The sequence below is a fragment of the Tenrec ecaudatus genome, chromosome 8 (assembly GCF_050624435.1).
Source record: "Tenrec ecaudatus isolate mTenEca1 chromosome 8, mTenEca1.hap1, whole genome shotgun sequence".
Lineage (NCBI taxonomy): Eukaryota > Metazoa > Chordata > Mammalia > Afrosoricida > Tenrecidae > Tenrec > Tenrec ecaudatus.
In genome coordinates this window covers 4,027,067-4,052,199 of record NC_134537.1, presented here as the reverse complement: position 1 = coordinate 4,052,199, position 25,133 = coordinate 4,027,067, and the positions used below count along the sequence as shown (strand labels likewise).

The window sequence follows — 25,133 nt, the reverse complement described above, 5'->3', positions numbered from 1 at the left end:
TTACACGGGGCCGTCTCCCTAGAGGGTGGAGAAACAAAGTGCCAATGTCATCCCTTTCCTTGTTTCCTTCTTTCTCCTCTCCTCTCCCCTGCCTTGCCCCTTCCCCAGGATCAGGTGCTCATCCTCCTGCTCCCTGGCCCCTCCCAGGTTCCTTTCTGCAGCTGTCTCTCCATTGGCAACTCTGTTTCCGAGTGTGACTGTACCACGTGCGTTGATGCTGAAGGGATGGAGCCTCATGTTACCTCGCATCGTGTAGTATTAAGAATCGCACTGATACGAGGCATGAGGGGAATGTTGTGGTGGATATGAAGTCATCGCTAGGACGTAGCAGAGCTGAGATGTGACCACAGCAATGTTGACAGCAGGGACTATGTGCTTCCTTCCCCTGATTGGCTGCCAAGCTCTCAGGGAACAGCAGGGCCATCACTGAGCCTTTGAAGGGCTGACATAGGCGCATCTCCATCACTTCAAGGAATGTTGCCAGCAACTCCAGGAGAGAGGTGCAAACACGCGCATTTTACAGACAGCTGAGGGCAACTGGCTTGGCCCGGCCCATGCAGCTGGACCTGCAAGCCAAGTCTCATCACAGCTGGTCATGCAAAGCACCTTCCCCTCTATCTCCTCATTTAAAGACTGTGCCTGGCTTAAGGAGGCTTTCACGAACTTCGTGCTCCTGCCCAAATGACTGTGGATTCGCTCAATTGCTCAGAGTTTAGCAAGAGGCAGTGGTGGAAGCGGAAGCTCTGAGAAACGAGGTCACTTGCCTAGGCTGAAGGCCCAAGTGTTTCCACACATCCTCCTGGGGAGAAGTGCCACCCAGCTGTGTGAGAGACCAGACAGGAATCCGCAGCAGACTGGATTTTTTTTTAATGCACCCCTCACATATGTTGAAGTATTTAGGAGTAAAGTTTCATGATGTCTGTAATTTGCCTGCCTGCCAGTAGCTCAAAGAGGGGGGTGTGGGGAACCAAATCTTAGTGTGAGATGGATCTAGTTTAGGACATCCAGGTGTTCTGGTTCTGCTCTCGCGTGTAGGCTTGAAGTCTTCGAAGCAAACAGTTGAGGAAGTCAACAAGGAGAGAAGAAACTGAGGGAGGGAGAGGAGTTGAAAGCAAGAGGGGGCGGGAGCGGGGAGAGGGCAGGAGGAAGGTCGGAAGGAAGGAGTTGACCCTCTGGTATCCTCCAGTGTGCTTAGACCACTGTAGAATCCATCTACCATGTGTGGCGATCAAGTGAGTCAGTAGTTACAGTCACCACAACACGACATTCAAATCAAGTTGCTGAGAGCAGTCAAAGGCTAGCATCTGTGGGCACGTATTTAGTGGACACATCGTCCTCAGGTTCCACGAGCCACTGTCATCCCGTGGAAGGGCAGCAGCAGGTTCCACCAATCTGGCAAACAGACTTCGCCATCTAACGACACCATAGGCCTTTCCCTTCTGCGAAATGCCATCGCTTATTTTACAAGCGTTAATTCATCTTGGAGGAAGGACAAGACCTAAATGCTCAGGATTCTTAACTGCTATCATAAAAATATTTGAGATCAAGGAGCTTCCTGTCACCCCACTATTGTATTTAAATACTAAAAATAAAATCATTTAAAACATTTTTTGATGCCACACACCAAAATGGAAAGCTTATGGAGCAAAAACTCAACAGACAGTGAAATTTATTTGTGATTTGTTCACTTTACAATGGATCTTTTGGGGACATTTTATATGTTATATATTTTAAAATGGTCATATGACAATTGATTTAAAAAATAATGTAGATTAAGAGAAAAATATCTAAATGTCCTATTAGTCAGAAATCACTATCATTTAACATTTATGTTTGATTCTCTTTAGATAATTTTTCTATTAATTGTATTTTTCTTTTCTTATTTGTATATAACTCTTCAACAACTCATCGCCATACTGCAATATATGATGTCTACAGTTTTTGTACCCTACTATTCCCAGATTGCACAATCTCATAAGTATTTTCAGTATTACTACAGTTTTTAAAAACATGTTTAAGTTGGAGGAAATAAAAGCAGTAAGGGAAAAAACTCTCATTTTGGGGCACAGTTTTGAGTAATACAATACACTTCTTAGAAATTTAGGGGAAATATTTAAATAATTCAAATGTTTGGAATAATAGTACACTAAGAGATGCAATTTTACTTACATCTATTTACATCCTAAGCTTATCAATTAGGACACTCTGAAGTTTGATGTTCTTTTTCATAGCTTGGTGCGTGCACGTGACTCATTGCCTGACCTGGTTTATGCATTGAAACAGCCAGTCTCACCGTCCAAGAGTTTATCTTGACACTTAAAACAGTGGGGTTGATATTTTACGATCCTATTTGGAAACTGTTTGTTATTTTTTCCCCTCTCCCCCTTACATAAGGATCAAGCCTCTCGTCTATATCAGAAATCTCATCAAAATATCGGTTTTGTATTGGCGTGCTCTGCTCACTTGTGGAAAATGTGCCAAGGGAAAGAAATGCCCACTGTATGGTACCCACTCTCTCCTGGGCAGCTGCGGGGGTCCTCGCCTGGATTAAGTCAGGAAGTCAGCGGGGCTGCATAGGCTACGTCTTCTGTTATTATGAGCTACCAATTAACCCAGAGGGCCAACGCCCACCTCCCATGCACCCTCACATGCACAGTGTACGATTCTCTGTGCACCCAAACCCTCTGCTTTCAGGACTATGGCCCGTGGGCACGTGGCTGTCAGTTTGGCTCAACTTCAGCCTGGATGTGAATCTGTGGCATAAAGAGCAGTGTCCGTGGGTTTCAGCAACATAACAACATGCTGCTTCCGTGAGCAGACAGAACAGGCTCCCTAGACGGCCAGTCCCTGTCTGGTCTCTGCAGCCAGCCCACTCTCAGTCCCTGTGGCTGGTGTCCTGGCCTCCCGCAGGCTGTGCAGCAGCCCTGAGGACCTCGACTTACCCCACAGCAGCCGCAACACTGGCAGTCTCCACAGAGGGTGCCCAGGAGCCCGTTGACCACCTGGATGGCACAGAGAACAATCTGGACGATGCCGACCACCAGCAGGATGGAGAAGAGGGTCAGATTCCAGGGAATCACATCAGTAGGCTGTGCGCATATCTTCCATAAATCCTTGTCGTTGAGGTAATCCCTATGGGTGACATGGAGCAGAGGGGACATTCAGACAAAACGGGTGATATTCTCAAGCACAGTCACCACGGGCCTTGCTCCGGTGCAGTCCTTTGCATCCCAAATATAAGCTCGACAGGAAAGGATTCTGAAACCAGTGCCCGGGAGCCAGTGCAGGAGCCCAGCGAGCCCACGAGTGTCAGAGCAGGGCCCTGCCCCCTTTGTAAGATTTTCCTCTCCAGGGCTGATGGCACAGAATTAGAGCGCCAGGCCTTTCTTCTTAGCTGCCCTCTGAGCAGACTGCAACCAGCAGCCTGCCTGTCTGTTCCTCGCCAAGCACAAGAGCCATCTGCAGCCCACGTACGGCCATGGTCATGCCTGGTTAAAAGAATAGTGATGCAGAAAGTCGTCCCTAATGCTTTTGCCTGTTTGTTTGTTTATCATGAGTTTGTTTATCGGTCCGGGTGTGAAGCTTTATGTTTTCTTGACATTGGAATGCTTTTATTTTAAAAGCGTATTGTTGAGCCCAAGAATTCCTCGAGGGCTCCGCTGGGCACGGCCCTTGAGTCCATTCTGATGCACAGCGACCCCCAGGTCAGAGGAGAACTGCCCCGGTGCATTTCTGAGACTGTAATCTTTGCCAGGAGTAGAAAGCCTCACTCATCTCCCTCAGAGCAGCTGGTGGTTTTGCACCGCAGACTTCACGGTTAGCAGCGCAATGGGTAATCCACAGCATGACCAGAGCTCCTTTACTGAATGGGAGGAGGTCTTGAAGCCCCTGCTGATGAAGTTCAAGGATGGCAGCCTTCCCTATGGATGACAACTCAATGTCAAGACAGTGAAAACCCTCCCACTGGACCCATCGGTACCACGGTAACCAGTGAAAAGGTGGAAGTTGTCAAGGAGTTTGTCTCGCTTGGACCCACAATGAATGCCCATGGAAGCAGCAGCGAAGAGAACCAACGATGCACTGCACTGGGTACGCGTGTTGCACACGACCTCCTTCAAGTGTGAGAGGTGGAAGGACCTTCCTCTGCAGACGAAGGTGCAACTACCTGCACGCCGTGGGCATGTCCATCACTTCATATGCTTGTGAGAGGTGAACATGAAGAAAGAAGACCGGAGAGGAATCGATGCACTTGAATGATGGGGCTGGTAAAGACTGTTCAAGGCACCATGGATTGCAAGAAGAACTGATGCATTTATCTTGCAAGAGTGCAGCCAGAATGCTCCTTAGAGGCAAGGATGGTGAGACTGTGTCTCACGTACCCTTCAGACATGCTGTCAGGAGAGACGTGTCCCTAGAGGAAGATGACATCATGCTTGGTAAAGCAGAGGGACAGCAGAAAAGAGGAAGGCCCTTACCAAGATGGACTGACACAGGGGCCGCCACAATGAGCTCAAACATGAGGATGGTGGGCGTGCTGCAGGACCGGGCCATATTTCATTCGTTTGCGCATGGGGTCCCTATGGGTCGGAACTGGCTGGACAGCGTCTAACAACAGCGACCACAAGGGTTTTTATTGAGCACATCCCCTGTGCCCGTCCCTTTTGTAAGCACGTGACACATACGAGCTGATGTGTTCCCCATAGAAACCCCTGGCTCCTTTCTTGCCTTTTGTGAATGAGGAAATAGAGGCGCAGAGAGGTTAAGTGCCTTGCCCCTGGGCCACGCAGCTGGAAAGATTTTCTCAAGCAAAATGAGAAACTGGTCAATGCCCCATCTCTGGCGGGGCCAGCAGCAGAAGCCCCAAGTGTCCACCACCTTTGTCCTGGCTACTGTGCCGAAAGGTCACTTTCACTTCCCACAAAATATTGTCCAGCCTGTCAGCCATCTGCAACCATGAGCTTTCAGTCATGCCGCGTGGTCGGGCCCTTGCTTAACCAAAGTGTGAATTTGACGCTGTAATTCTGCCCTAGGTAGGCATCCCACTCGCAGATCGTTTCGTTTCATTCTCTTTACAAGGAAGACACCTGCTGCCTTAGTTTCTGTTTTCCCACAGCCTTGACTTAGGCAAAAACATCTGTCTATTGCAATATGGGAGAGAAAGACGGGGCTTTCTACTCCTGTAAAGAGCTACCGTCTCAGAAACTCTACCCTGCCCCACAGGGTCATGCTGGGTCCACATCCCCTTGCTGACAATGAGATTGCCGTCTCCAGAGCAGGCACCTTGAAGGAGCAGAGTGAAGTGCTGGGTCTTTGAGACCAGGCTGGGAGCCAAGTGGGTAAAGTCCTTTGGAGGAACAAGATCCCCTCTCGCATGCTGAAACCTGCAGACAATGGGCACCTCCTTCTTCCCCCACACGTCCTGCACCCCTTCAGGGCCCTGGTGGGAAACCCTCCTCTAGGAACTGAGTTAGCACCTGTGCCCTGGTGGTATATGGACACAGGTTGGACTGCCTGCCAACTGCAAGGTCAACAGTTGAGCACCACCAGCCCTCCTGCAGGAGAAAGATCAGACTTTCTGTCTGAGGTCACAGGGCCTGCTCTACCTGTGAGTTAAGGGTCATGGTTTCTGAGACACACAGGCTCTTCTACCCTGTGCTGGTGGGTCACTCTGCATGGAGTGGACGCAATGGCGGTGAGTTTAGGTTTGAAATACTTTTTTTTTTGTTGAAATACTTTTTAAGGGAACCTGGTGGTGTAGTGGACGGCCTTTTGAGCAACTAGCCACACGACACCAGCAGCGCTGGTGGCACAAGATGAGGCTCTCTGCTCCTGAAGAGATTTATAGCCTGGGAAACCCAATGTGAGCAGTTCCAATCCATCCCACATGGGCACGGACAGTTGGCATCAACTCAATGCCGTGAATTTGGGTTCATTATCAGCAGTTCCAATCTGTCCCACATGGGCACGGACAGTTGGCATCAACTCGATGCTATGAATTTGGGTTCACTAACTTCAAGGAGCTCTGGTCCTGTGGAACCAGAAAGATGGGAAATCACACAGTGGCTTGCCATGAGTCAGCATCAACTCCACAGCAGTGTGTTTTCTTTTACGGTTTTCAGAGTTCTCAGGACCCCTCGTGGCACTGTAGCCTAAGCACGGCTGCTCGCTCGAAGTCACACGGGTTTGCCGCCCTTAGCAGAGAGAGAAGACTGTGTCCCCGTGCAGGTTTACAACCTCTGCTTTTGTTCAATTCTCCTTCCATCAGGGCATGCTTACTGAAATACAGTTTGTGTTAAGCCTGGAAAGTTCTTTGGGGGATACTGGGAGGTGCTCTGGGATGCCATGGAAGGGGGGTGGGGCTGATGGAAGGGGTGGGCATTTTGCCCGTGATTTAAAATACAGCCTTTCTCTACAGCCTTGATTCAAGTCTATGCATCCTGGAACCAGTCCAGGATCATCTCCGGTTGTTGCCTTATGGAAAGACCCTTCCTGAGCTGGATGATGGGCGTGATGTGGACTGACCTCTCTCCAGGGCTACCATGAGACTGGAATGAGCTCCTTCAGGTAAAACACTTGTCCTCAGAAGGTTCCAGTACAGATATCCCTTGGGGTTTGAATATGGGAACTGTTCCTACTTGCCCAACCTATCAACGCGCGGTAACTACCAGAGGCTACAAAGATACCAAGGAAACGTCTAGGTCCACTGTCTCAAGATAGGGTGGGGGAGGGGGGAAGGGAGGAAGAAAAGAGGAGCTGATCCCAAGGGCCCAAATAGAAAGTAAATGTTTAGAAAATGATGATGGCAACCTATGTCCAGAGGTGCTTGAAGCAATGGATGTATGGGATGTGAAAAGAGCTGTAAGAGCTCCCAATAAAATGATTTTTTAGGAAGAAGAAAGAAAAGGTCTTCAGGCACAGCGCTTTCTCCAAGCTGGAGTTTGCATCGCGGACTCTGCCACCACCTTGCGGTGAGATGGAGGAATTGCTCAAGGGAGGGATGGCGATTGACCAGGTCGCTAATGAGATGAGCTCCCGGGGTTGCAGAATTTGCAGGCCAGTGGGTACAGCTGCAAATGATTCTTATTGCTCCCGGGGTTGTAGTATTTGCAGGCCAGTGGGCACAGCTGCAAATGATTCTTGTTTAGCATTCCTTTAGTTTTCCGATTCAAAACAGCAATATACGAGAGTCACCTGCCGGAGTCACCCTGAAGGTGACCGTGGGGAGGAATTTAGTTTAAAAGGCAGCTGATTGAGGAGCCCTGCGGTGCAAAGGTTACATAGTGGGCCATTCACCCTGTGGTCAGCAGTGTGAGCCCTCCCACCCTTCCCAGGGGAGAAAAGTGAGGTCAGGGGAGGAAAATAGAGTTTTCTGCTCCAGTAAAGATTTACCGAAAAAGAAAGAAAGAAAGATTTGCCTCCTGGGATACACACGGGGACTTCTACCCTTTGCTATATGGTCACTGTCAGTTCTAGCTAATCTAAGGCTGGAGAGTTTGGGAGGGGTTGGTTCAAAGTGAGGGCAAATTTACATGATATCAAAGGGCAGGTAGGAGTTGTTTGGTAACCTTGGCTGCCCAGAGTAGAAAGCGTTGAGTGTAGGTGCCTGTGGGGGTGGGGATTCCTCTCAGGGTCATTCCAGCTGCCCTGCCACCCTGACAGAATACCACAGCCATCCCACCCCCACCCCAGGGCCTTCTCTGCCCCCAGGCCCTCAGAGGAGGCAACCACAGTCTCAGGACTGTGCCCGCCCAATTAAATGGGTCACACGTGCCAATCTTGAGAGAGAAGGACGCATCCTTTCCACAGACCTGCGAGCTAATCAAAATTCCTCATTTTGGGAGGCGAGGGGAGCTGGGGCCATGCAAATCTATCTAATTGGATTTTAGCAGCCTTGGATTAGGGCAAAGGGCACTCCCACCTAAGTTGTAGTCATTGCCCCTCCAACCAAAAAAGTACAGCCTCAAAACCCCACCTCTGCCAAGCGACTTATGACTCGTGGCAAACCTATCATTTCCCAAACTGACTTCTCACCACCACCAACAGTAGCTGCAAGAGGGGCCTAAAGGGATCCCAAGGTCTAAAGCAGCGGTTCTCAACCTGGGGGTTGCGATCCTTTTGGGGGGATCACCTAAGTCAGGAACCGAGACCCTGCTCCTCCATCCATCTCCAAGTGAGTCGACCACATGCTGATATGGCCACATAGGGGTCACCACCACAGGAGGAGCGGTATTAAAGACTGGAGGCATTAGGAAGGTTGAGAACCACTGCTCTAAAAGGTCCCCATTGCCTGGGCTCTTGAAGGAGCCATGTCCACTTCTGCCCATCCCACGACCCATGCTCTTTCTCCTGCAGAGCACCTAGGATGTGTGCTGACCCTGGCCACCCATCTGTCTGTAAACACACCAGGGCAGAGACTAGATGCTCAGCAACTCTCTCCCGGTGGGTGTCAGCATGGGGCTGCTCAACAAACGGCAGCCTGGGTGCCCTGCTAGCCCAGTGGTCTGCTAACCAAAGGTTGGCCGTTTGAGTCCTGCAAACAGCTCTGTGGGAACAAGGCCTGGAGATCTGCTGCCGAGAAAGCTACAGCCTAGGAAACCCTCCGGGGCAGTTCTCCTCTGGCCCACGGGGTCGCTATGGCTTAGAACCCAGCAATGACACGATTGACGGGGTCCTGCACTGGCCCAGGCTCGGACGTGGACGTGGCGAGCATCATCTTCCCTGATGGGACAAGGAGGTACCGTTTGACTTCAGTCTTCATTCAGGGGGGAACCCATTCCCAGATGAAGACATCGTGGGTGTGAGGTGCGCTGAGTCAGTTCCTCCTTCTGGGACCCCTGGGTACAACAGAAGGAGGAGCTGCCCAGGCCTGTGCCCTTCTCACCAGGGTCATGACCTTTGAGCTCACTGCTGCCACCGCTGTGCCACTCTGTTTCCTAGAGGGCTTGGAGCGGCGCTCTGTTTCACTGAGCGCTCTTCTCCAGGGACTGGGCGCTCCTGATGACATGCCAAAGTCTCACCATCGATGCCTCCAAGGAGCATTCTGGCTCTCTTTCCAAAAGGCAGACTGGATCATTCTTCCAGTGGCCCATGGTGTATTCAATACTCCTCGCCAACACCTACATGCCAATGCACCCGCCCCTCTTCAGGGGTCACTCTCTCCCTGTCCAACTGTCACATGCTGATGAGGCCACCAAAGAGACCATGATGCTTGAGGCTTCCGAGTGACCGGCTGATGAATTAAAGAGACAGGTCTGATTTCCAGCCCGTCTGGCTCCAAAGCGATTGCTGAACACAAATAGAGGCCTCTACTTGAGCAGGTAGATTCCCCTAGTGTTTGATTTGTTCATGGAATTAGACAAGATACATATTGATGGAGTGTCCCAATCCAGGTTTGTCCGGGGCACAGCAAAAAGATTATTCCCTTTGAACCTTCTTGTGCCTGGCTGAAAAGACTGAAATGAAAGCCTAATAACATCATGAGAGAAGTACAACATTCCAGAAAGTTCTAGTGCATCACAGCGAATTCCACTCACAAGAAACACTCCTCGGGCAAATGCCTATTAACTAGAACATGATAGGCATTGTGCCAAGGGCTTCCGACGCTAGCTAATTTCACTCCCAGGTTAACGTCGGAGGTAGATGCTGCTGGTGATGGAGCACCTGAGAGCTGACTGTAGGTGGCAGGCAGGGTGTGGCTGGACTCTTAGGCAGCCCACTGACAGAACGCAGTGTGACCATCAGTGGTGCTCCTGCTCTGTGAAGACCAGTCTCATCCAAGCTCATCCCATCCGTGTGGCTTCCAGCTCTGGGAAACCAGACTGCGGCAGCTCCAGCTCCTGGTGTTCGTGGCTGATGGGTCTTATTCTTATTTAATGTGAAGGCAGGCTTTCTCCATGGAGAGTTTTGGGGGGGAAGTTCTTTGCACTTAGTTCTGTGTCTCAGTATCTAAACCACAGCCCTGCGAGCCTTGCCCTGCTCGGTGTGCTCTTCCCCTGGGGAGCAGAAGGGGAGGCAGGCTGGGGTGCCGCGGGGCTGGGCTGTGTCGGGCTGCCACTGCTGAGCTTCCTGCAAGCTCTCCCTCTGCCTCCTTCGTCCACAGCTGTCCCAACCGCCTGAACGAACTGCTTCCCTTTCGGCAGCTCAGGGTCAGGGTACAAGTTCAAGGGGAGATGGGAGCTGATTGTCTTAGAAAGGAAGGCCTTGGAAGGGGAAGGAAGCGTTCCTTCTGAGGAAGTCCGGAGGGGGACTCAAGAGTGCCAGACTACTTTCCCTTCTCCCATGCTAGGTTAGCACTGCAGGATGGACAACTTTGGGTCCATTCGGATGATGTTGCATTGTCCCTGCCCCAAACAGGTGTCCACTGAGCTCTCAGAATTGTGAAACGACTTTGGTCAGTGATGAGAGCAATGATTCCATGCCTTGTAAATGCCAACCCTTATGATGGCATCGAGGCAAGGTTCGAGGCGGTCGTGTTAACCCAATGGGAAGAACACCCAAATCCTCACAACTGGACCCATCATAGCATCACGATACTGGGGAGCAGGCAGAGGCCGTCAGGATTCCATGTGGCTTGGATCCACCATTGATGCTCATGGAAGCAGCCATTGAAAGGTCCACTGGCTCACAGCATTGGGGAAATCTGCTGCCCAAGACCTCTTTCACTGTAGTGTGCCAAACCCAACCCGTGGTCTTGGTGATCACTTCATAGGTCTGTGAAAGTCGGGCATGGAATAAGGAAGGCCGAAGGAGAATCAATGCATTGAATGATGGTGCTGGCGAAGACCATCGGGAGTACCACGGAAAACATCGGGAGTATCACGGACTGCCAGAAGAACGAATATATCTGTCTCGGAAGATGTACCGCCAGAATCCTCCTTATGAGCGAGATTCTGCCATGCATACTTTGGACGTGCTGTCAGGAGAGACCAGTCCCTGGAAGAGGACATCGCGTTTGGTGAAGTGGAAGGGCAGTCTAAGAGAGGAAGGCCCTCGCTGAGATGGAGCAGCACGGTGGCTGCAACAAGGCGCTCAAACATTAGGCCAACGGTGAGGACAGCGCAGGGCTCTAATGGTGAAGACAGCACAGGGCTCTGGTCTGCCCATCTGTCGTCCACGAGGTCGCCTTGAGTCAGAGCGGACTTCCCGGCACCTCACTACAGCGGCGCCCATGAGGCAGCCTAAGCGTTTAGATTGCATTTTGAGTTTGTGTCTTTAGAGGGGTCAAAGAGATTAAATAAGAAAGCTCAGATCCCGAGGGACCTACAACCACCACAAAAGAAGGGGTGAAAGTCATGTTCATCCTTGGGATCCAGGGACCCTGTGACGAGAGCTTCCTAAATCCTGGAGAAGCCTGGTGACACCTGCAGCTCTCCAAGGGACACCAGGCCCTCAGGGGTTAAAGGAGGGTATGGACAATCCATCAGAGTTGAGCGGACATGAGAGGTCACTGGGGGTCTGAATTTAGATCCCTGGCCTCTTAGCCCGTGAGAGAATGAATACCTTTGGCAAAGCTCCCCCTTGTGGTATTTTTGTCATGGTAACACTAGCTGAGGAATCTTCTCTGGCTCCTGATCTCCCATGAAGTGTTGGCTCATCCTCCCAGCTTCTCTGTTGGTGTGTGCGTGTGTGTGACGGGGCCCTTCTGTCCATCCATCCGTATTGCTATTATTATGATTACCACCACCACCATCCCCAATAGCCCAAGCGGCATGGTACATCCTGCTTAGTATAATGCATTGTTGCCGTCCATCTCCCGTCACCCCAGCCTGCTTCTCAGCTTCACCCCCCTTGCTTGGACTCCCCCACCCCACCCCTTCTGCTTTCCCTCTTCCCACCACAGGCCACACACACCATCGTAGTTTCCTGACAGCCTGAACCTCCCTGGCCTGCCCTGGTTCCCGTCAAAGGTCTGCTTTCCGCCCTCTCTGGAAAGCAAGCTTAGGTCTATCGTCCCTCACTGGCCCCTATTACCTTCGCAGGGATGTCCCCCCGCCTCCTGGTCTATTCCACCCATCACTGGGGCATCGACCATATTGCCTGCCTCGCCATGCACGCATCCGATGGAAACTGTGTCGGATCTGGCGCTCTGCATCTGGCGCAGGGCCGAGCACAAAGGGGTGTCCAACAAGTCCATATCTGTTTAAACGCTCCGCAATGTCACTGCCATCCACTCAGCTGCGACCCCAGAGCAGACCTAGAGGGAAGCGTCAATCTGCCCCAAGACCTTGAATCTTTCCTGGAGGGGGAAGCCGCCTCTTTCTCCAGAAAAGAGCAGCTGATGGTTTTCAAGGCTGACCTGTGGTTAGCAGCCACCGTGGGAGCACCCTGCTCCCTCTACTAACTACGGACTGGGGCAGGTGGTGAAGCGCTAGCATACTCAAAGGAATGTTTGGCCGCGGATGGTGGTTATAGCAAGTGCATAATTCAGCTGGACATGTTTGAGGGGTGCAAGGATATGCTAGATGCATGATCTCCCTCTTAATAAAACATTCAAAGATTAAATTAAAAAAGAAATTCATTGTTTCTCCCCCAGGAGTCAGAGCTCCAAGAAGATGAAGTGAGATCAGGCTTGTCAAAGCACTTGTTTTGCCTTATCATTAAGGAAGAAAGAGGAGGGGGGGGGGAAGGAGGAGGCGGAAAAGAATGGAGAAGCAGCAGGGGCACCGCCAGCCACCAGGTGATCCTTGTCCACCTATTGTGCTCGATCTGCACCTAGGACATGCACCAAGACAGTGAGGCTCACACCTGGATCTGACTGGTGGCCCAGAGTCCCTCCTAGGTGACGGGGCCCAGGGAAGCCCAGAAGCTCAGGCAGCTGGGAATCCAGGCAGCACACAGGACAAGGGGACAGACCTGTCCATGATGCACCCCAGGGAAAGCCCTGTGGCTCAGCTGTAGAAGACTTTTGCTGTGGGCCTCACTCACCAAGACGCCGTCTGGATTTCCTGGGTGGAAATCCCTTGTCCTCCCCAGACCCTGGCCCATCTGCCCATCAGGGACCCTGAATGAGCTCCCAGATGTTTAGTGCGGATGAAATGTCACACGGCAGGGGGAGCACCCAGGAAGTGAGACAGCGAGAGCTGTGGCTTCGGTCACAAGTGCCAGAGGGCCCTCGGCCAGCTGGCAGAGGGATGGTAGGTGGGGTGGTGGGAGACCACTGTCAATGCAGAAGACAAACGCAGGACGCTGGGGCATGAGGACCAGCGGAGGACAAGGGTGCACTAAGGGAGCCCAGACCTCACTGCACCCACCCTCCTGGCTGCCTTTCCCACATTGCATAGCTGCGGGCGGCTAAAGAGGACTTTAAGGACTAGTATTGACCTCTGGGGTAATGTCGGACTCGATCTGGACTGGGCTGGGATGTTTTCTTAATGTGCACTTGCTGTCTGATATAAAGTTCTCTCTGACACACATATGTGTGTTTATGAATTGGTTTCTCTAGTCCATCCTGACTGACACATGATGGTCATGCCTTGCCCCACCATGGTGGGATTCCATTCTAAAGTCAGGACAGGTGGAAAATCCACCCTCCAGAGTCGAAAATCACTCTGGGCTCTCCTACGCTGACCCTGGAGAGCGGCATGTATCCGCTTGGGTGGTTCCATCCCTACACAGTCCTTTGGGAGCCCGGATGGGTTTGAAGATGCTAGACATCCCCCCGAGCCCCCTCTCAGAGACTGGTCGCTGCCTGGCAGCGGGCGCAGGGTGCGGGGAGGATTCTGGGCTGGTGCATGATTCGGTTTGCATTCCGAAAGCCCCATGGTCTGATCCATGTGAACGGATGGACCCGACGTTGTGAGGATCTCCGGAAGGATGGCCCACGAGTTCACCTGTCTCAGAGCAGGCACTGTCTGTGGGAGGGCAGGAACCTCACTCGTCCCAGCGGCCAACGCAGGGTACTCTGAACAGTGGCCTCCTGTCTTTCCCAGAAGTTGGCATGGCCTCTGGTGGCCCCCAGGCCACCTGTCGTTACCCTGCTGACTGACCCTAACCAGGGGCGAGTGTCTGAGGGAAGGCGTCGGGCTCTACAGACAGGAGACCGGGACACTCACACTGAGGGAAGTGGGACGAGGACTAGATTCCCTACTTTATAGCAGACGGAATCTGGAAAGCTGTATATGTACTGGAAAGCCTCTATTTTGGTGAGTTAGAGATAAAGTCCAAGTACATGATCCTGCTTTAAATATCCCCACAGATCCTCCTCTAACAGCTGTGCGGCCTTAAAGTGAGCACATGGCTGATTCTGTCTCCCCGTAGAGGCAGACATCCTTTTCTCTCTTCCCACCGTGTCACCCAGCCCCCTTCATACCTTCCCCCAATGCAGGTATTAGGTTTCCTCACCTGTGAGCTCAGAGACCTTAATGTAGACACCACCCACCTTGTAACACATGTAACTATGGAACACGCATGTCTTATGAACACCTATAAATGTCGCAAGATAGCAAAGATTCGCTCTCCCGCTTCTCCCAGCTCCACGTGCTCCATCACGAGGGGCTGAGGTGAGCATGTACCATAGAAACGTGTCTGGTTCCTTTATGTACTCTCTCCTATCTTCTCTGACTTTACTCAGAATCTTAATCATCGCCTGTTGGCCCTTTGGTTGTTGGAGGCCACTGGAAGTGAGATCCTGGGCAACCTCCCTCCTTACCACCAACTCCAGTAACATGTCTGACTGCAGACAACGCCACACCATGGACGTCCCATGTCTCCTCTTGGGCCCGCCTGCCCTCTCAGGCCCTCTGTGGTGATGTGTGGGCCTTGCAGAATGTAGTCTTACCCATTCACGAAGGGGTAGCCCCAGGTAGCATTGGTCTTCATGAGACACTTAGGACCCTTATTAATCGACAGCGCTGAGACGATAAAAGAGTATCCTGCACCCAGGACTCCGATGGCCGCAAATATGGTGGAGGTGAACATCTGCAAGAGAACGAGCGAGATGGCCGAGTTCCAAAGACGGTCTCGAGCTCCCACGCGGCAAACCTAACACGCCTGATTGTGGGGCGGTGCGTCCTGACAGTGACACAGAGATGGATGGACAGCATGAACATGTCCTGCTCCACACCCCACCCCACCCCACCTCCCGTAGTAAGCAGTGCATCCCAGGTGCGTCTTCTAGAAACTCAGATACCCTGCAGGGGCTGGGCTGCTGGCTCATGATAGACACAATCCCTTTGGTCTATTTCCAACATAGGAACATTTCTTGTGATTTCACATGCCCTACACCAGTGGACCTCCACCTCCCTAATGCCGCGACCCTTCCATACAGCTTCTCATGTGGTGGTGACCCCAACCATACAATTATTTTCGTGGCTACTTCATCACTGTCATTTTGCTACTGTGATGAATCAGGCGACCCTTGTGAACGGGTCGTTCGACCTCCAAAGGGGTCATGACCCACAGATTGAGAACCGTTGCCCTAGATCAATGTCAGGATGGTATGATCGTTTTTATTATTTCACCATGTTTACTCTTGCATCACGCACACGCATGCGCACACACACACACACAACACGACTTTGGGGAGAAAAGAAAAGGTTTATAACCCAACCTCGTGTCTGTTTAGCACACATCCTGTGTTCACATTGCTAAAGAAACACTGCCTTTGACACGGACCCCGGAAATGGGAGGGAAGTGGGCCTGCTATGCGAGCTCTCCAATATGCCACGTTATCAGCTTTAAGACCTTCTCTGTCAAGCTCTGGGACTGGCTGATCAGATCCAGCATTTCATCCATTCCTAGCGTGGCCCTGGTCAGCTAGAGACATTGGTGGACCCAGCCCAATGGAGGAGGTCCTGGGGGTGGGGAAGAAAGGGAAAGCGGGCGTTTGGGGACACCGTCATTAGGGACTTCGTGGTGGTGTCACTGCAGTGTTCTCAGTGCAATAGAACTTGTGGTATCATCCTGCCCTACCCCCACCCCACCTCCCACTTTAGTCATATGACACCCCCCCCCTGCTAGGCCTCTGCCCACCAGTAGGTCTAGGTGAAAACCCTCCCCTCTGTCCAAGGGCCCTGTGGGGGGTGGGGGTGGGGTGCAGAGGGTAGTGGGTGGGTGGGGTCCTGCCTTGCCCACCGCCTGCCGCCGCCACCTCCACACCCCCTGGGCTCATTCTGCAGTGTTTACGGGGATTGCCTGAACCCTGTTTTGCAGCCTTGGGTGGAGGGTGTGGCAGGCAGGGACCTCGGTTTCCTCCTTTCTACAGAGAGAGGCTTGGTGCTCATCTCAAAAGGTTATCACGAGGTTGAGATGAAGGATGGAAACCACCTGCAACCCCATCCTGGGTGTTCACGGATCCCGCTCATCCGGGCCACATTTACTGTTCCCTGGCACCCAGACCCTGAGGCTGGCGATGTCCCCACCTAGTCTGCACATCACATCCTTTCCTTGCTCTGTTGAAAGATGGTGTCTACCACGAAGCACAGAAACTATCGAGGCCCAGGAAACACGTAGCAAGGAAATGGGGTTCCCTGTTTTTAGTTTCTTCCTTTAAGATGGTCTAATCTTTGAAAAGGAATGTCTTTTAACCTCCCCCTCAAACTGTGTGCTGCTCAAGGAATGCAGTTGTCCTTGGATGCACTTGGTCTCAGGGGTGGCGTGCTCCCCCAGAAGGCATCTTTAGGGGGCGCTGGCAACCCAGGCAGGGGAGGGAGAGCTGCCCTTGACACTCAGACTGCTTTCACTTGACCCACATCTTCCTTCCAAATGGACCGCCCAACCATCTGGCCGTCCCTGTGGGTGGGGTGGGCCCTTATCTACCTGATATGCTTTCAGGATGCTGAAATGCCTGGCCGCACCCATGAATCTCCTTTATCAATCCACCTTCGGTCCCCTGATTAAAGCCACTCCCAGAGGAAAACCCGGGCTCTTATCCAAGGATGCACTTAGCATGAGCTAGTGATGTATTGAAGCAGAGGTCTCCTTGGGTGGCCAAGAATCCCTTGATAGGAAACCCGGGTCAAGGTTTGCAAGGCCGGCTTGAAAGTCACTCTGTTCTCACAGTCTCTGCCCTCCATCAGCCCCGTCTATTTAAAGGAGCACAGAGTCCTGGGGCTGGGCTTCAGGCCTTGCTCGGGGTCAGCAGACAGCCTGCTTCCTCTTCCTCAGCCTCCTGGAGGGACCCCGAGGTGATCTCAAGATGGTTTCCCACTTTATCTTCAAGGGCACCCAAAGGCAATGTACCTATTCAGGTGTTCGAGGAGCCCTGGTGGCGTAGTGGGTTACACACTTGGCTTTTGGAAAGCATCAGCCTGGGCGCCGGAGAGAGATGAGGTTTTCTACTCCTGTCAAGAGTCTCAGAAACCCACAGGGGCTGTTCTACCTGGTCCTACAGGGTCATACTGGGTCAGAACTGATGTGCTGGTGTGAGTGAGTGAGTGAGTGAGTGAGTGAGTGAGTGAGTGAGTGACTGAGTGAGTGAGTGAGTGAGTGACTGAGTGACTGAGTGAGTGACTGAGTGACTGGATCAAGAGTCCTATCCGGGAAATGTCCCAATTTTATTCCCCAGGGAAAGGGAAGAGAATGGTGAGTAAATTGCTGGAGAGCACACCAGGAGAGGGGAGATAGTTCAGGAAAGATATGAGGGAGGGAAAGGCCGTGCAGAAGGTGGCAGACCTGAGCCCAGCAGCCTCCTGGGTGAGTACTACTAGGTTTTCACCCAGACAGAAATTTCAGAGACCCAGACCATTGACTTCCTGGCCAGCTACTTCTGAAGGCCCCGAGTAACAGCCAGCTTGCAGGGGATTTAAGAAAGGCCTTTCTTTTGAAAGAAGAGTCCCAGATCAAACCTATTATAATGACTTTGATCTTGACTCACACCGACCCCATAGAACTGCCCCCATTGGATGTTCTCCAGTGCTGTAAATCTTTATGGAAGGAAACGGCGACATCTTTCTCCCATGAAGCGGCAGGTGGGTTTGAACTGCTGACCTTCTGGCTAGCAGACAAGCACTTAGCCAGAGAGAATATGCTCATACAGGATGACATTGAAAGATGGAACACTGCTTCCTAAGCTCTCCTACAGAGCACGGTGTCTTCAACAGAGAGCCACGTTCTTAAGAATCTGAAGAGAAAGACTGACCAGGCAGAAAAAGAACTCAAAGGCCCATCGGGACTGTCCTAAGCCAATGATGTTGCAGCTTCTAAACTCTCGTCTGACCAAACACGTCTATCAAGACCCTGCTTCCTCGTGGTCACTGGTGAGTGTGCCTCAGAACACCAGGGAAACCCACTGGAAAGCAGAGGCCGGATCTCCACGCCCTCAGCCATGACCCCGGGCAGCCGGTGGTTGCTCTGCTAACCTACAGGTCGGGAAATGCCAATTAAACATATTTTTTTATAGTAAATAATTCTTGTGAAATCTTCCCATCTCTAAAAACTGATTTCTGATTTTTCAAAATTGCTTTCCTGCCAGCTAGCCAGATGCTGGAGCCATGTTCTTCTGGCTGGTCAGCGGGTCATGTGGAGGCCACAGGCAGAGCCTAATGGCCCGGGGAGCTTGAAAGGAGAGGAGGTCCCTCACAGGAGGCTGAGGGACGGGCTAGGAAGATCAAAAGAGACCAGATCCTATGCACTCTGCTGTGCTTATAAAAACCTGACATTAAAAAACCAAAAAACAAAACACCTGACATTTTTTGCATCCCCTTGGACTTCCATCTAATTTTAAAACTGATTGTGGTAGCAATGGGACGATTTTGCTTGACGTGACTAAAGTATGGGATGATAGAGTATGTGTATTAAATCCCAATTCATAAAAATATGATAATGAATAAAATCAGTCTCAAAATTTAAAAAAGAACATAAAAACTAAACAAAAATCACCCCCATTTTAAAAAAAAGTCAAGTTTTGGTGATACTTGGAATGCTATTTTAGTCTTTACGGCATTAAGCTAGAATGCGAACAACAAAGGAACAAACTGCCCATCTTCCATCTTCTTCCCAGAATCAGGGAAGGAGATGTTAGATTTCTAAGCCCTGCCCTTGCCTCCCTTTTAGTCCAGTTTCTGAATCATTGATAATTAAACTCTCAGCTGCAGCGTAGCCACCTCTCCTCCCTGCGTCACTCCCCCTCCCCCTCCCCCCAATGTTCATCAGGAATCATTACGGTTCTTTGGAAAACCAGTTACTCTCATGTCTCATGTCTCAACAAGATTAGGCTCCCAAGACCCAGCTGTTATGGGAAACTCAGCATTATGTAAAAATGGAGCATGATCACATCAAAGCACAAATACAGGGTGACTGCATCGCAGAGCACTGCCAATCCTTGCCTGGGCAAGCCAACGCCTAACCATCGCCATGGCCCGGCATCAGGCTCTGCTCCCTCTTGGCATTTGTTACTGCCAGATGTTATCTCGTCAGTGTGCAAAATAGTTGGAGAGTCAAATTTTCACTGTGGTTGTAAATGCAAAGTACCAGATGACAAGATGATGACTCAATGAGGAGTCGGCATAAAAACGTCTTCCTTTCCTTCAGAGTTGAGTGCATTAAATACCATGGCTTCTACAGCCTGTGTAATAATAGGGTGAGAGCAAAGGCATTGTGGTTGGAGTTTCATCTCTTCGTATATTATGGTTTTAAAGGTTATCATTATCAATTATCAAGGCTGCTTGAGACTCATGGGTGATAAGAAGGAGAAATTGTTCTTTTTCAAAGGAACTTAAAATTTACAGTCAGTTGGATTCCGGACTTGGTACGTTAGTCTTGGCCCTTTTTAGGTGTCCAGGAAATAAGTTTTTCAAGGCATGAGCGATGAAAGAATTATGGGAAATTAATGCCAGCATGGATTGTGACATCACTTTTCCTTCTGGAAGTGAAAGTGAGCTGGGGTAACTCAGGGCCCCGGGGTAGAAGGACAAGTAGAGAGGAAGTCAGCTTCGCTCATCGGCCAAGCCAGCCCGCCTTCTCCATGTGCATCACATGAATGTACCTGAGCCCTTACTTGTGATTTTCCTTTAGGCCAACTGGAAGGAAACACACCTCGATCCCTACCTTGGAGGACAAGCTAGACCCACCGGCCAACACAATCATAACTCATTGGATTTTAGTGAAGTCACATGGATTGAATTCCGGAAGCCCGAGACATTTGTTCAAAAGGGAGATTATGGAAGGTTCTCAAGAGCAGTTCTAGCACTTGCCCAGCGTCAGAAAAGTGACTGGACCCCACCTCTCCTGTGTGCAAAGGTGGTGTTCTTCCCCTTCCACCCCAGGAGATGCGTGACTGCCCAAGCTCGCCTGTGGGGACATGAACAGCCCCTAGACATCAGGAGCACAGCAGAGGTCACGGGCAAGCTCGAGCCGCCAGAATGGCAGTGCGGAGGCGGTGCAGACCCGGGGGAGAGTGTACCTGGCGCCCCTGAGAAATTTGTATAGAATTGATTGAAGGAAAACCTAACCTGTTGCATTGCATGTGTTCACCTACAATCTCACACTCGCACACATACATCTTTCGGCAGAATGCATGCAGCTATGGGGGAAGGGATGCGATGACCTTTCATTCTGTCCCAACCTCTCCTTTTACACCCAAGGCAACACAGGGCAATGTGTGAGCCCGAGGCCGCAAAGACACTCCACAGCAGGGGGAGACTATGGTCCCTTCCTTTCCCTCCCCAGCCAGCATTATTTACAGAGCATCACTTCCGCCTTCCAGCTGTGGTCCTTGAACTCCCTGCTGCTGAATTGAAACCACAGCATGGGGGCCCTTGAAGCAGGAGGGGTCTCGGATCTGAACACGATGAGCAGGGCTCCTACTTTATTTCTGCACCACCTTGTGCTCCCACAGGCCCTGCCTGGAGCTGCCCAACCAAAGGAGACAGTGCAGCCCCAGGAACACAGTCTGGTGTGTCTCCGGCCCCGTCGGGAACTCACCGCAAACCGCTTCCCACAGCTCTCGTTGCCACAGCAGCCACAACAGTCATTGTTCTTCAGGCCCAGGAACACCAGCGCGGGGAAGATCATCTGAGGGCAGGAGAAGCTGCTCAGCTTGGGTGTGGAGAGCCTGCCCTGACTGCCTGGCTGGCTGCGTGTGTGGGGAGCCACATCCACAGTGTGGACTTTGTCGCCAAAGCTAAGAGTAAATGACTGGTGGCACACACTGAGAGTTACTGAGCATTGAACTTGCCATTGGGCTGAGTACATTCCAGCTTCCATGGGGCCGAACTTCAAGGTTTAACTCTGAGTGCGCTTTTAGACCACAGGTTAGAACAGGACAAGACGCTTGTCTTATTCTCTCAATTGCCTTGGGGAAAAAAGAGGGGTGGAGGAGTCTCTCTCCTCTTTCTCTTTTTCTCAGCTGAAGGGTCCCGGTTTCTATTGGATCCGAGGGGAAAAGAAATGGTTCTGGGTGCCCGGATGGCAGAGAGCTCCACTGGCACCTACTGTCCTCTGTGATTTAAAGGTTATGAAGTTGCTCACAAGGGTAGTTTGGGTCCTTGGCCTTTCGTGGCACAGCCTTTTTTTAAAAATACAGAATGGACTTGGCCTTCATATGGGCTCATGGGACTCAATTGACTCAGGGAAACACCCGGTCAAGCCTGGGCATTCATTTCTAAGTCCGTCACGTGGATGTGCCCTAGGCAGACATGAACAGGGAAGGGTCATGCTGCAGTAGGACTTCTCATGGTGCGACTCTAAAGGCTGTTGTGAGCAAGGAAAGACGGCCCTGTTCAACTAGTACCCAAGTCTAAAGCAGGGGGTGGGGGTGCAGGGTGGGGATAGTTGTCATTCTGAAGTTGTTGTTTCCCTACCTGACTGGAGGTTAGTCCCCCAGCTCCTCACCAGGAGTCAGAATCCAGTGGACAGGGGCGGGTTCTTTAGTTTACTTACCAAGACACCGCTCCCGATTATTCCTCCAAGATACAAGACCTCGTCCGTGAGCTGCTCTTTGTTGTCGACCGTTTTTCCTCCTGGGAAGAAGAGCAGAATGTTCGCCAGCAAGCCAATCACAGCGAGGGGGATGAGGGTGACCCCCAGGCACTTGGCACAGCTCCCAGTACACATGCTGGGGGAGCAGCGAGGTCCTAGGAAAAGGCCCTTCTCTCTGCCACGGGATCGTCACAGTTTGTGGTCCTGGGGGTAGGGGGTGGGGTGGGGCTAGGAATCGCCTTCAATTCAAACTCTTCTTGGGGGTGGTGGGGGTTGGGGTGGGGCTGAGAGCCAAACCAGCCCTGGGAGCTGTGTCTGTGGCGTCTCTTCAGCTTCTCACAGAGAGCCTCTCAGGTCAGAGCTGGACCTTTATAGGCGCTCCTGCCCCTGGCTTCCTATTCTCTGTCCCTCCATAAATGAGATTACGTGGTAAGTAATCGTTTTGCCATGGAGACCAATCACCTCTGTTAATAATCCACCAGGCCAGACAAGACACTCGCACTGTTGCAATCGAGAGAGGACAGGGACAAACAGCAGCGAGAACCACTACACTTGCCGTCCGACAACCAGGCTGCCCAATAAAGAGCCCGCGCCCCTTAGCTCTTTGCAAGAAACGCCCGGATACCTGAGTTAGGTTCGGGCTAACATCGCATGTCCCCATACCTTCTGCAGTCTGCAGGCGTGTCTTTGTCTCTTCCGTGGGAAACCAACCTGGCAGGCAAGGATTCTTCAGAAGGTCTTCTGTTTTTCTCAAGATAGAGAAAATAATGTGGCGGCTGTTTGTCCTGCTCGGGCCTTTCTTTCGTCTGGGGTTCTGTTGTGGGGCTTCAGACTGTCGAGTGTTACCCTGCTGGTCTAGGACCCAGGGACCCAGGCTCGTTCAGACATAGAGGACTTTACAGATAACATCAGAATTTGTTGTTGTTGCTGTATTTCTCCACCTGTGTTCCGTGGTGGTTCGGGGTAGAATTCTTTCCTTCCATCCGGGAGATCTCGGTTCATTGCCGGCCAGTGTGTTTCAAGCACGGCCAGTGGAGGCTAGTGTGCTGAGCAGGCTACGGTGAAACTGACAGACGAAGACGGGCTAGTAAGAAACGTCTGGTGTCTATTTCAGAAACCCAATCAAGGAAACCCTTTTGGGTTACAGACGGGCCGTATGCTGTCGTGGAAAAGGGTTTCAGTGACGTCAACTTGGTTGGATGCTTTAAAACAGTCTCCCGAAGACTTTAAACATATGTTTTCTATAAAAAGGCCGTGCCAGGAAACGCAAAAGACCCCGATTCCTCTCGAGAGCCCATCGAGGGACTGGAAATCAGAAAGAACAGTCGGTGCCGGTGACGTCCTCTTCCATCCGGGCACTGACAACAAGTTCTTTACTCGCTCAGATCGGAGGACAGAAGTTGCGATCCTTCCACTGAGGAAGAGAGAAAGAGGAGAAAAGGAGACGGACTCGACGTATAGTTGGTTTCTAAAGATAATTTCGGCGAGCTCAGTGCTGAGGGGAGGAAAGCGGCCCATGCTCAGAGGCAGTCACTGCTTTGAACAGATCTCAGAAGCACGCTTCACCTTCTGAGAGGACGGTGGCACGTACCTGCTACAGAAGGAGACGCTGCGGTTGAGGGAGGGGGGGGGCGTTTTCTTTCCAGGTTATTGTGGCCCTTACATAATGTGTTGCAAATTTGTGGCTTTAGAGTGAAGAGGTGGAGTTTAGCCTGTCAATCAGCTCACAGCTCAATGACCTCATCTGGAGGCGCTAAGAAGATAAAGAGCTCCTTGGAGGTGGGACACAGGCTCCTGGAGAGCCCCTCTACTGCAAGCCACATGGAGTTACGCTGATGGCAGCGAGAGTCCTGGAGCTGGAGGAGCCACGTGGAGACCCACGCCAGTGCTGAGATGCTTCCACCGCCCCTGGGTCCACTGGCCTGTGATCTGCCTGCGTTCAGTGTCGTTGAATGTGTTTCATGAGTCTGAAGGGGACTTTACACATTGGTATCAGACATATGGGCTAATATCAGACTTATGGCCTTGGTCTGGACTGGGCTTGGATGTTTTCTTAATGTACAATTACTCTTTATATAAAATTCTTTCTAATACACATGAATGTCTATGAATTTGTTTCTCTAGTCAACCCAGACTAACACAGTTATCCCAACAGAATTAGGGAAAGACCCAAGATTTTTATATTGAGACTCTGCCTCCACAACCTATACTCTCCATCCATCCTATTGTTTGCTTAGTAGCGTTTTATTTGTGGAAGTAAAAAAACAAAACAAAAATAACAAAACAAAACCACCCACCTTCCCTTTTTCTTTTCCAACTTTTCCACCTTTTCCGAACAAGGGAGTCTGAAGTGATTCACCACGGATGGCAGGGAGCCTTTCGGTTTCCATACAAGGAACACGTGGGCTCCGTGTGGGAAGTCTATGTATGCAGTGATCAGTTCTTCTGGAAAAGAAATACGATTCTTTTTCTTACCAAAAAATAATGTTTGCTTGCTTTCTTACGTTTTGGGGGGTTTGGCAATAAGAAAATCAAAAGCACAGAGAAGTAAAATGGAAAAGAGGAAAAACAATGGTGTTCCCTCCCCAAGTGGGTAAAGCTTATCAGCATGTTATCACCATCTTCCTGCTGGTGGGTTTGAACCTCCAGTCTTATCCTTAGCAGCCTAACATATACATCCCAGGGATCCTTTATTTAGGATGAGTTGAGAAATACAATGTCTGGCGCTTCCGAAATGTCGATGTCCGAAGAACCTTTCTTTTCTGCACACTTTAATGGACGTGAGAATTCCCCAGTTCACTCTTTGGGAAATGTGGAACTCACTCATTTCCCAAGTTTTTGTGATGGAATCTGCATTGCGGGAGAGGGCAAGTAGCTATCTGAGACCAGGGGGGAGGTTAACGAAAGGAAAGGTTGAAGATGGGTCTTGGGGGAAACAGCGAGGAGCTCAGTGCACTCAGGGCCATGTTCTGGAAGCTGGTGTTGGCAGCCAGCCAGGTCTCCATTGACCTGAAGAATTGGAAATATGTGGCTGGGGGTCGGCAGCAGCTGTTATTTAAATGGAACCATTGGCTCTCTGGTTGCATGCTTGGCCCCTCAATGCCTGGGCCACGTCAGCATGAGGAGTCCACGAGGAAAGTTTCTTGAGACGTGTTGGATTACACAAAGACCAAATGACCTGGAGACTCTACTCTGTTAGAACACTGTAAACATAGCACGAGACCACATTTTAATAGAGCTTACAAGATGCCAAACACTCTTCTAACAACCGTACGTCA

General features: G+C 51.1%; 1 protein-coding gene across 1 annotated transcript; it reads right to left on the bottom strand.

Moving 5' to 3' along the window:
* TM4SF4 (transmembrane 4 L six family member 4) lies at positions 1-21,990 on the bottom strand. The gene is made up of 5 exons (XM_075555560.1): positions 21,817-21,990; positions 20,860-20,949; positions 14,777-14,916; positions 2,943-3,132; positions 1-18 (listed from the first exon to the last, which is right to left on the bottom strand). The coding sequence occupies exons 1-5, from the start codon at positions 21,988-21,990 to the stop codon at positions 1-3; spliced, it is 612 nt and encodes a 203-aa protein (XP_075411675.1).
* Between the last annotated feature and the right edge of the window lie 3,143 nt (positions 21,991-25,133).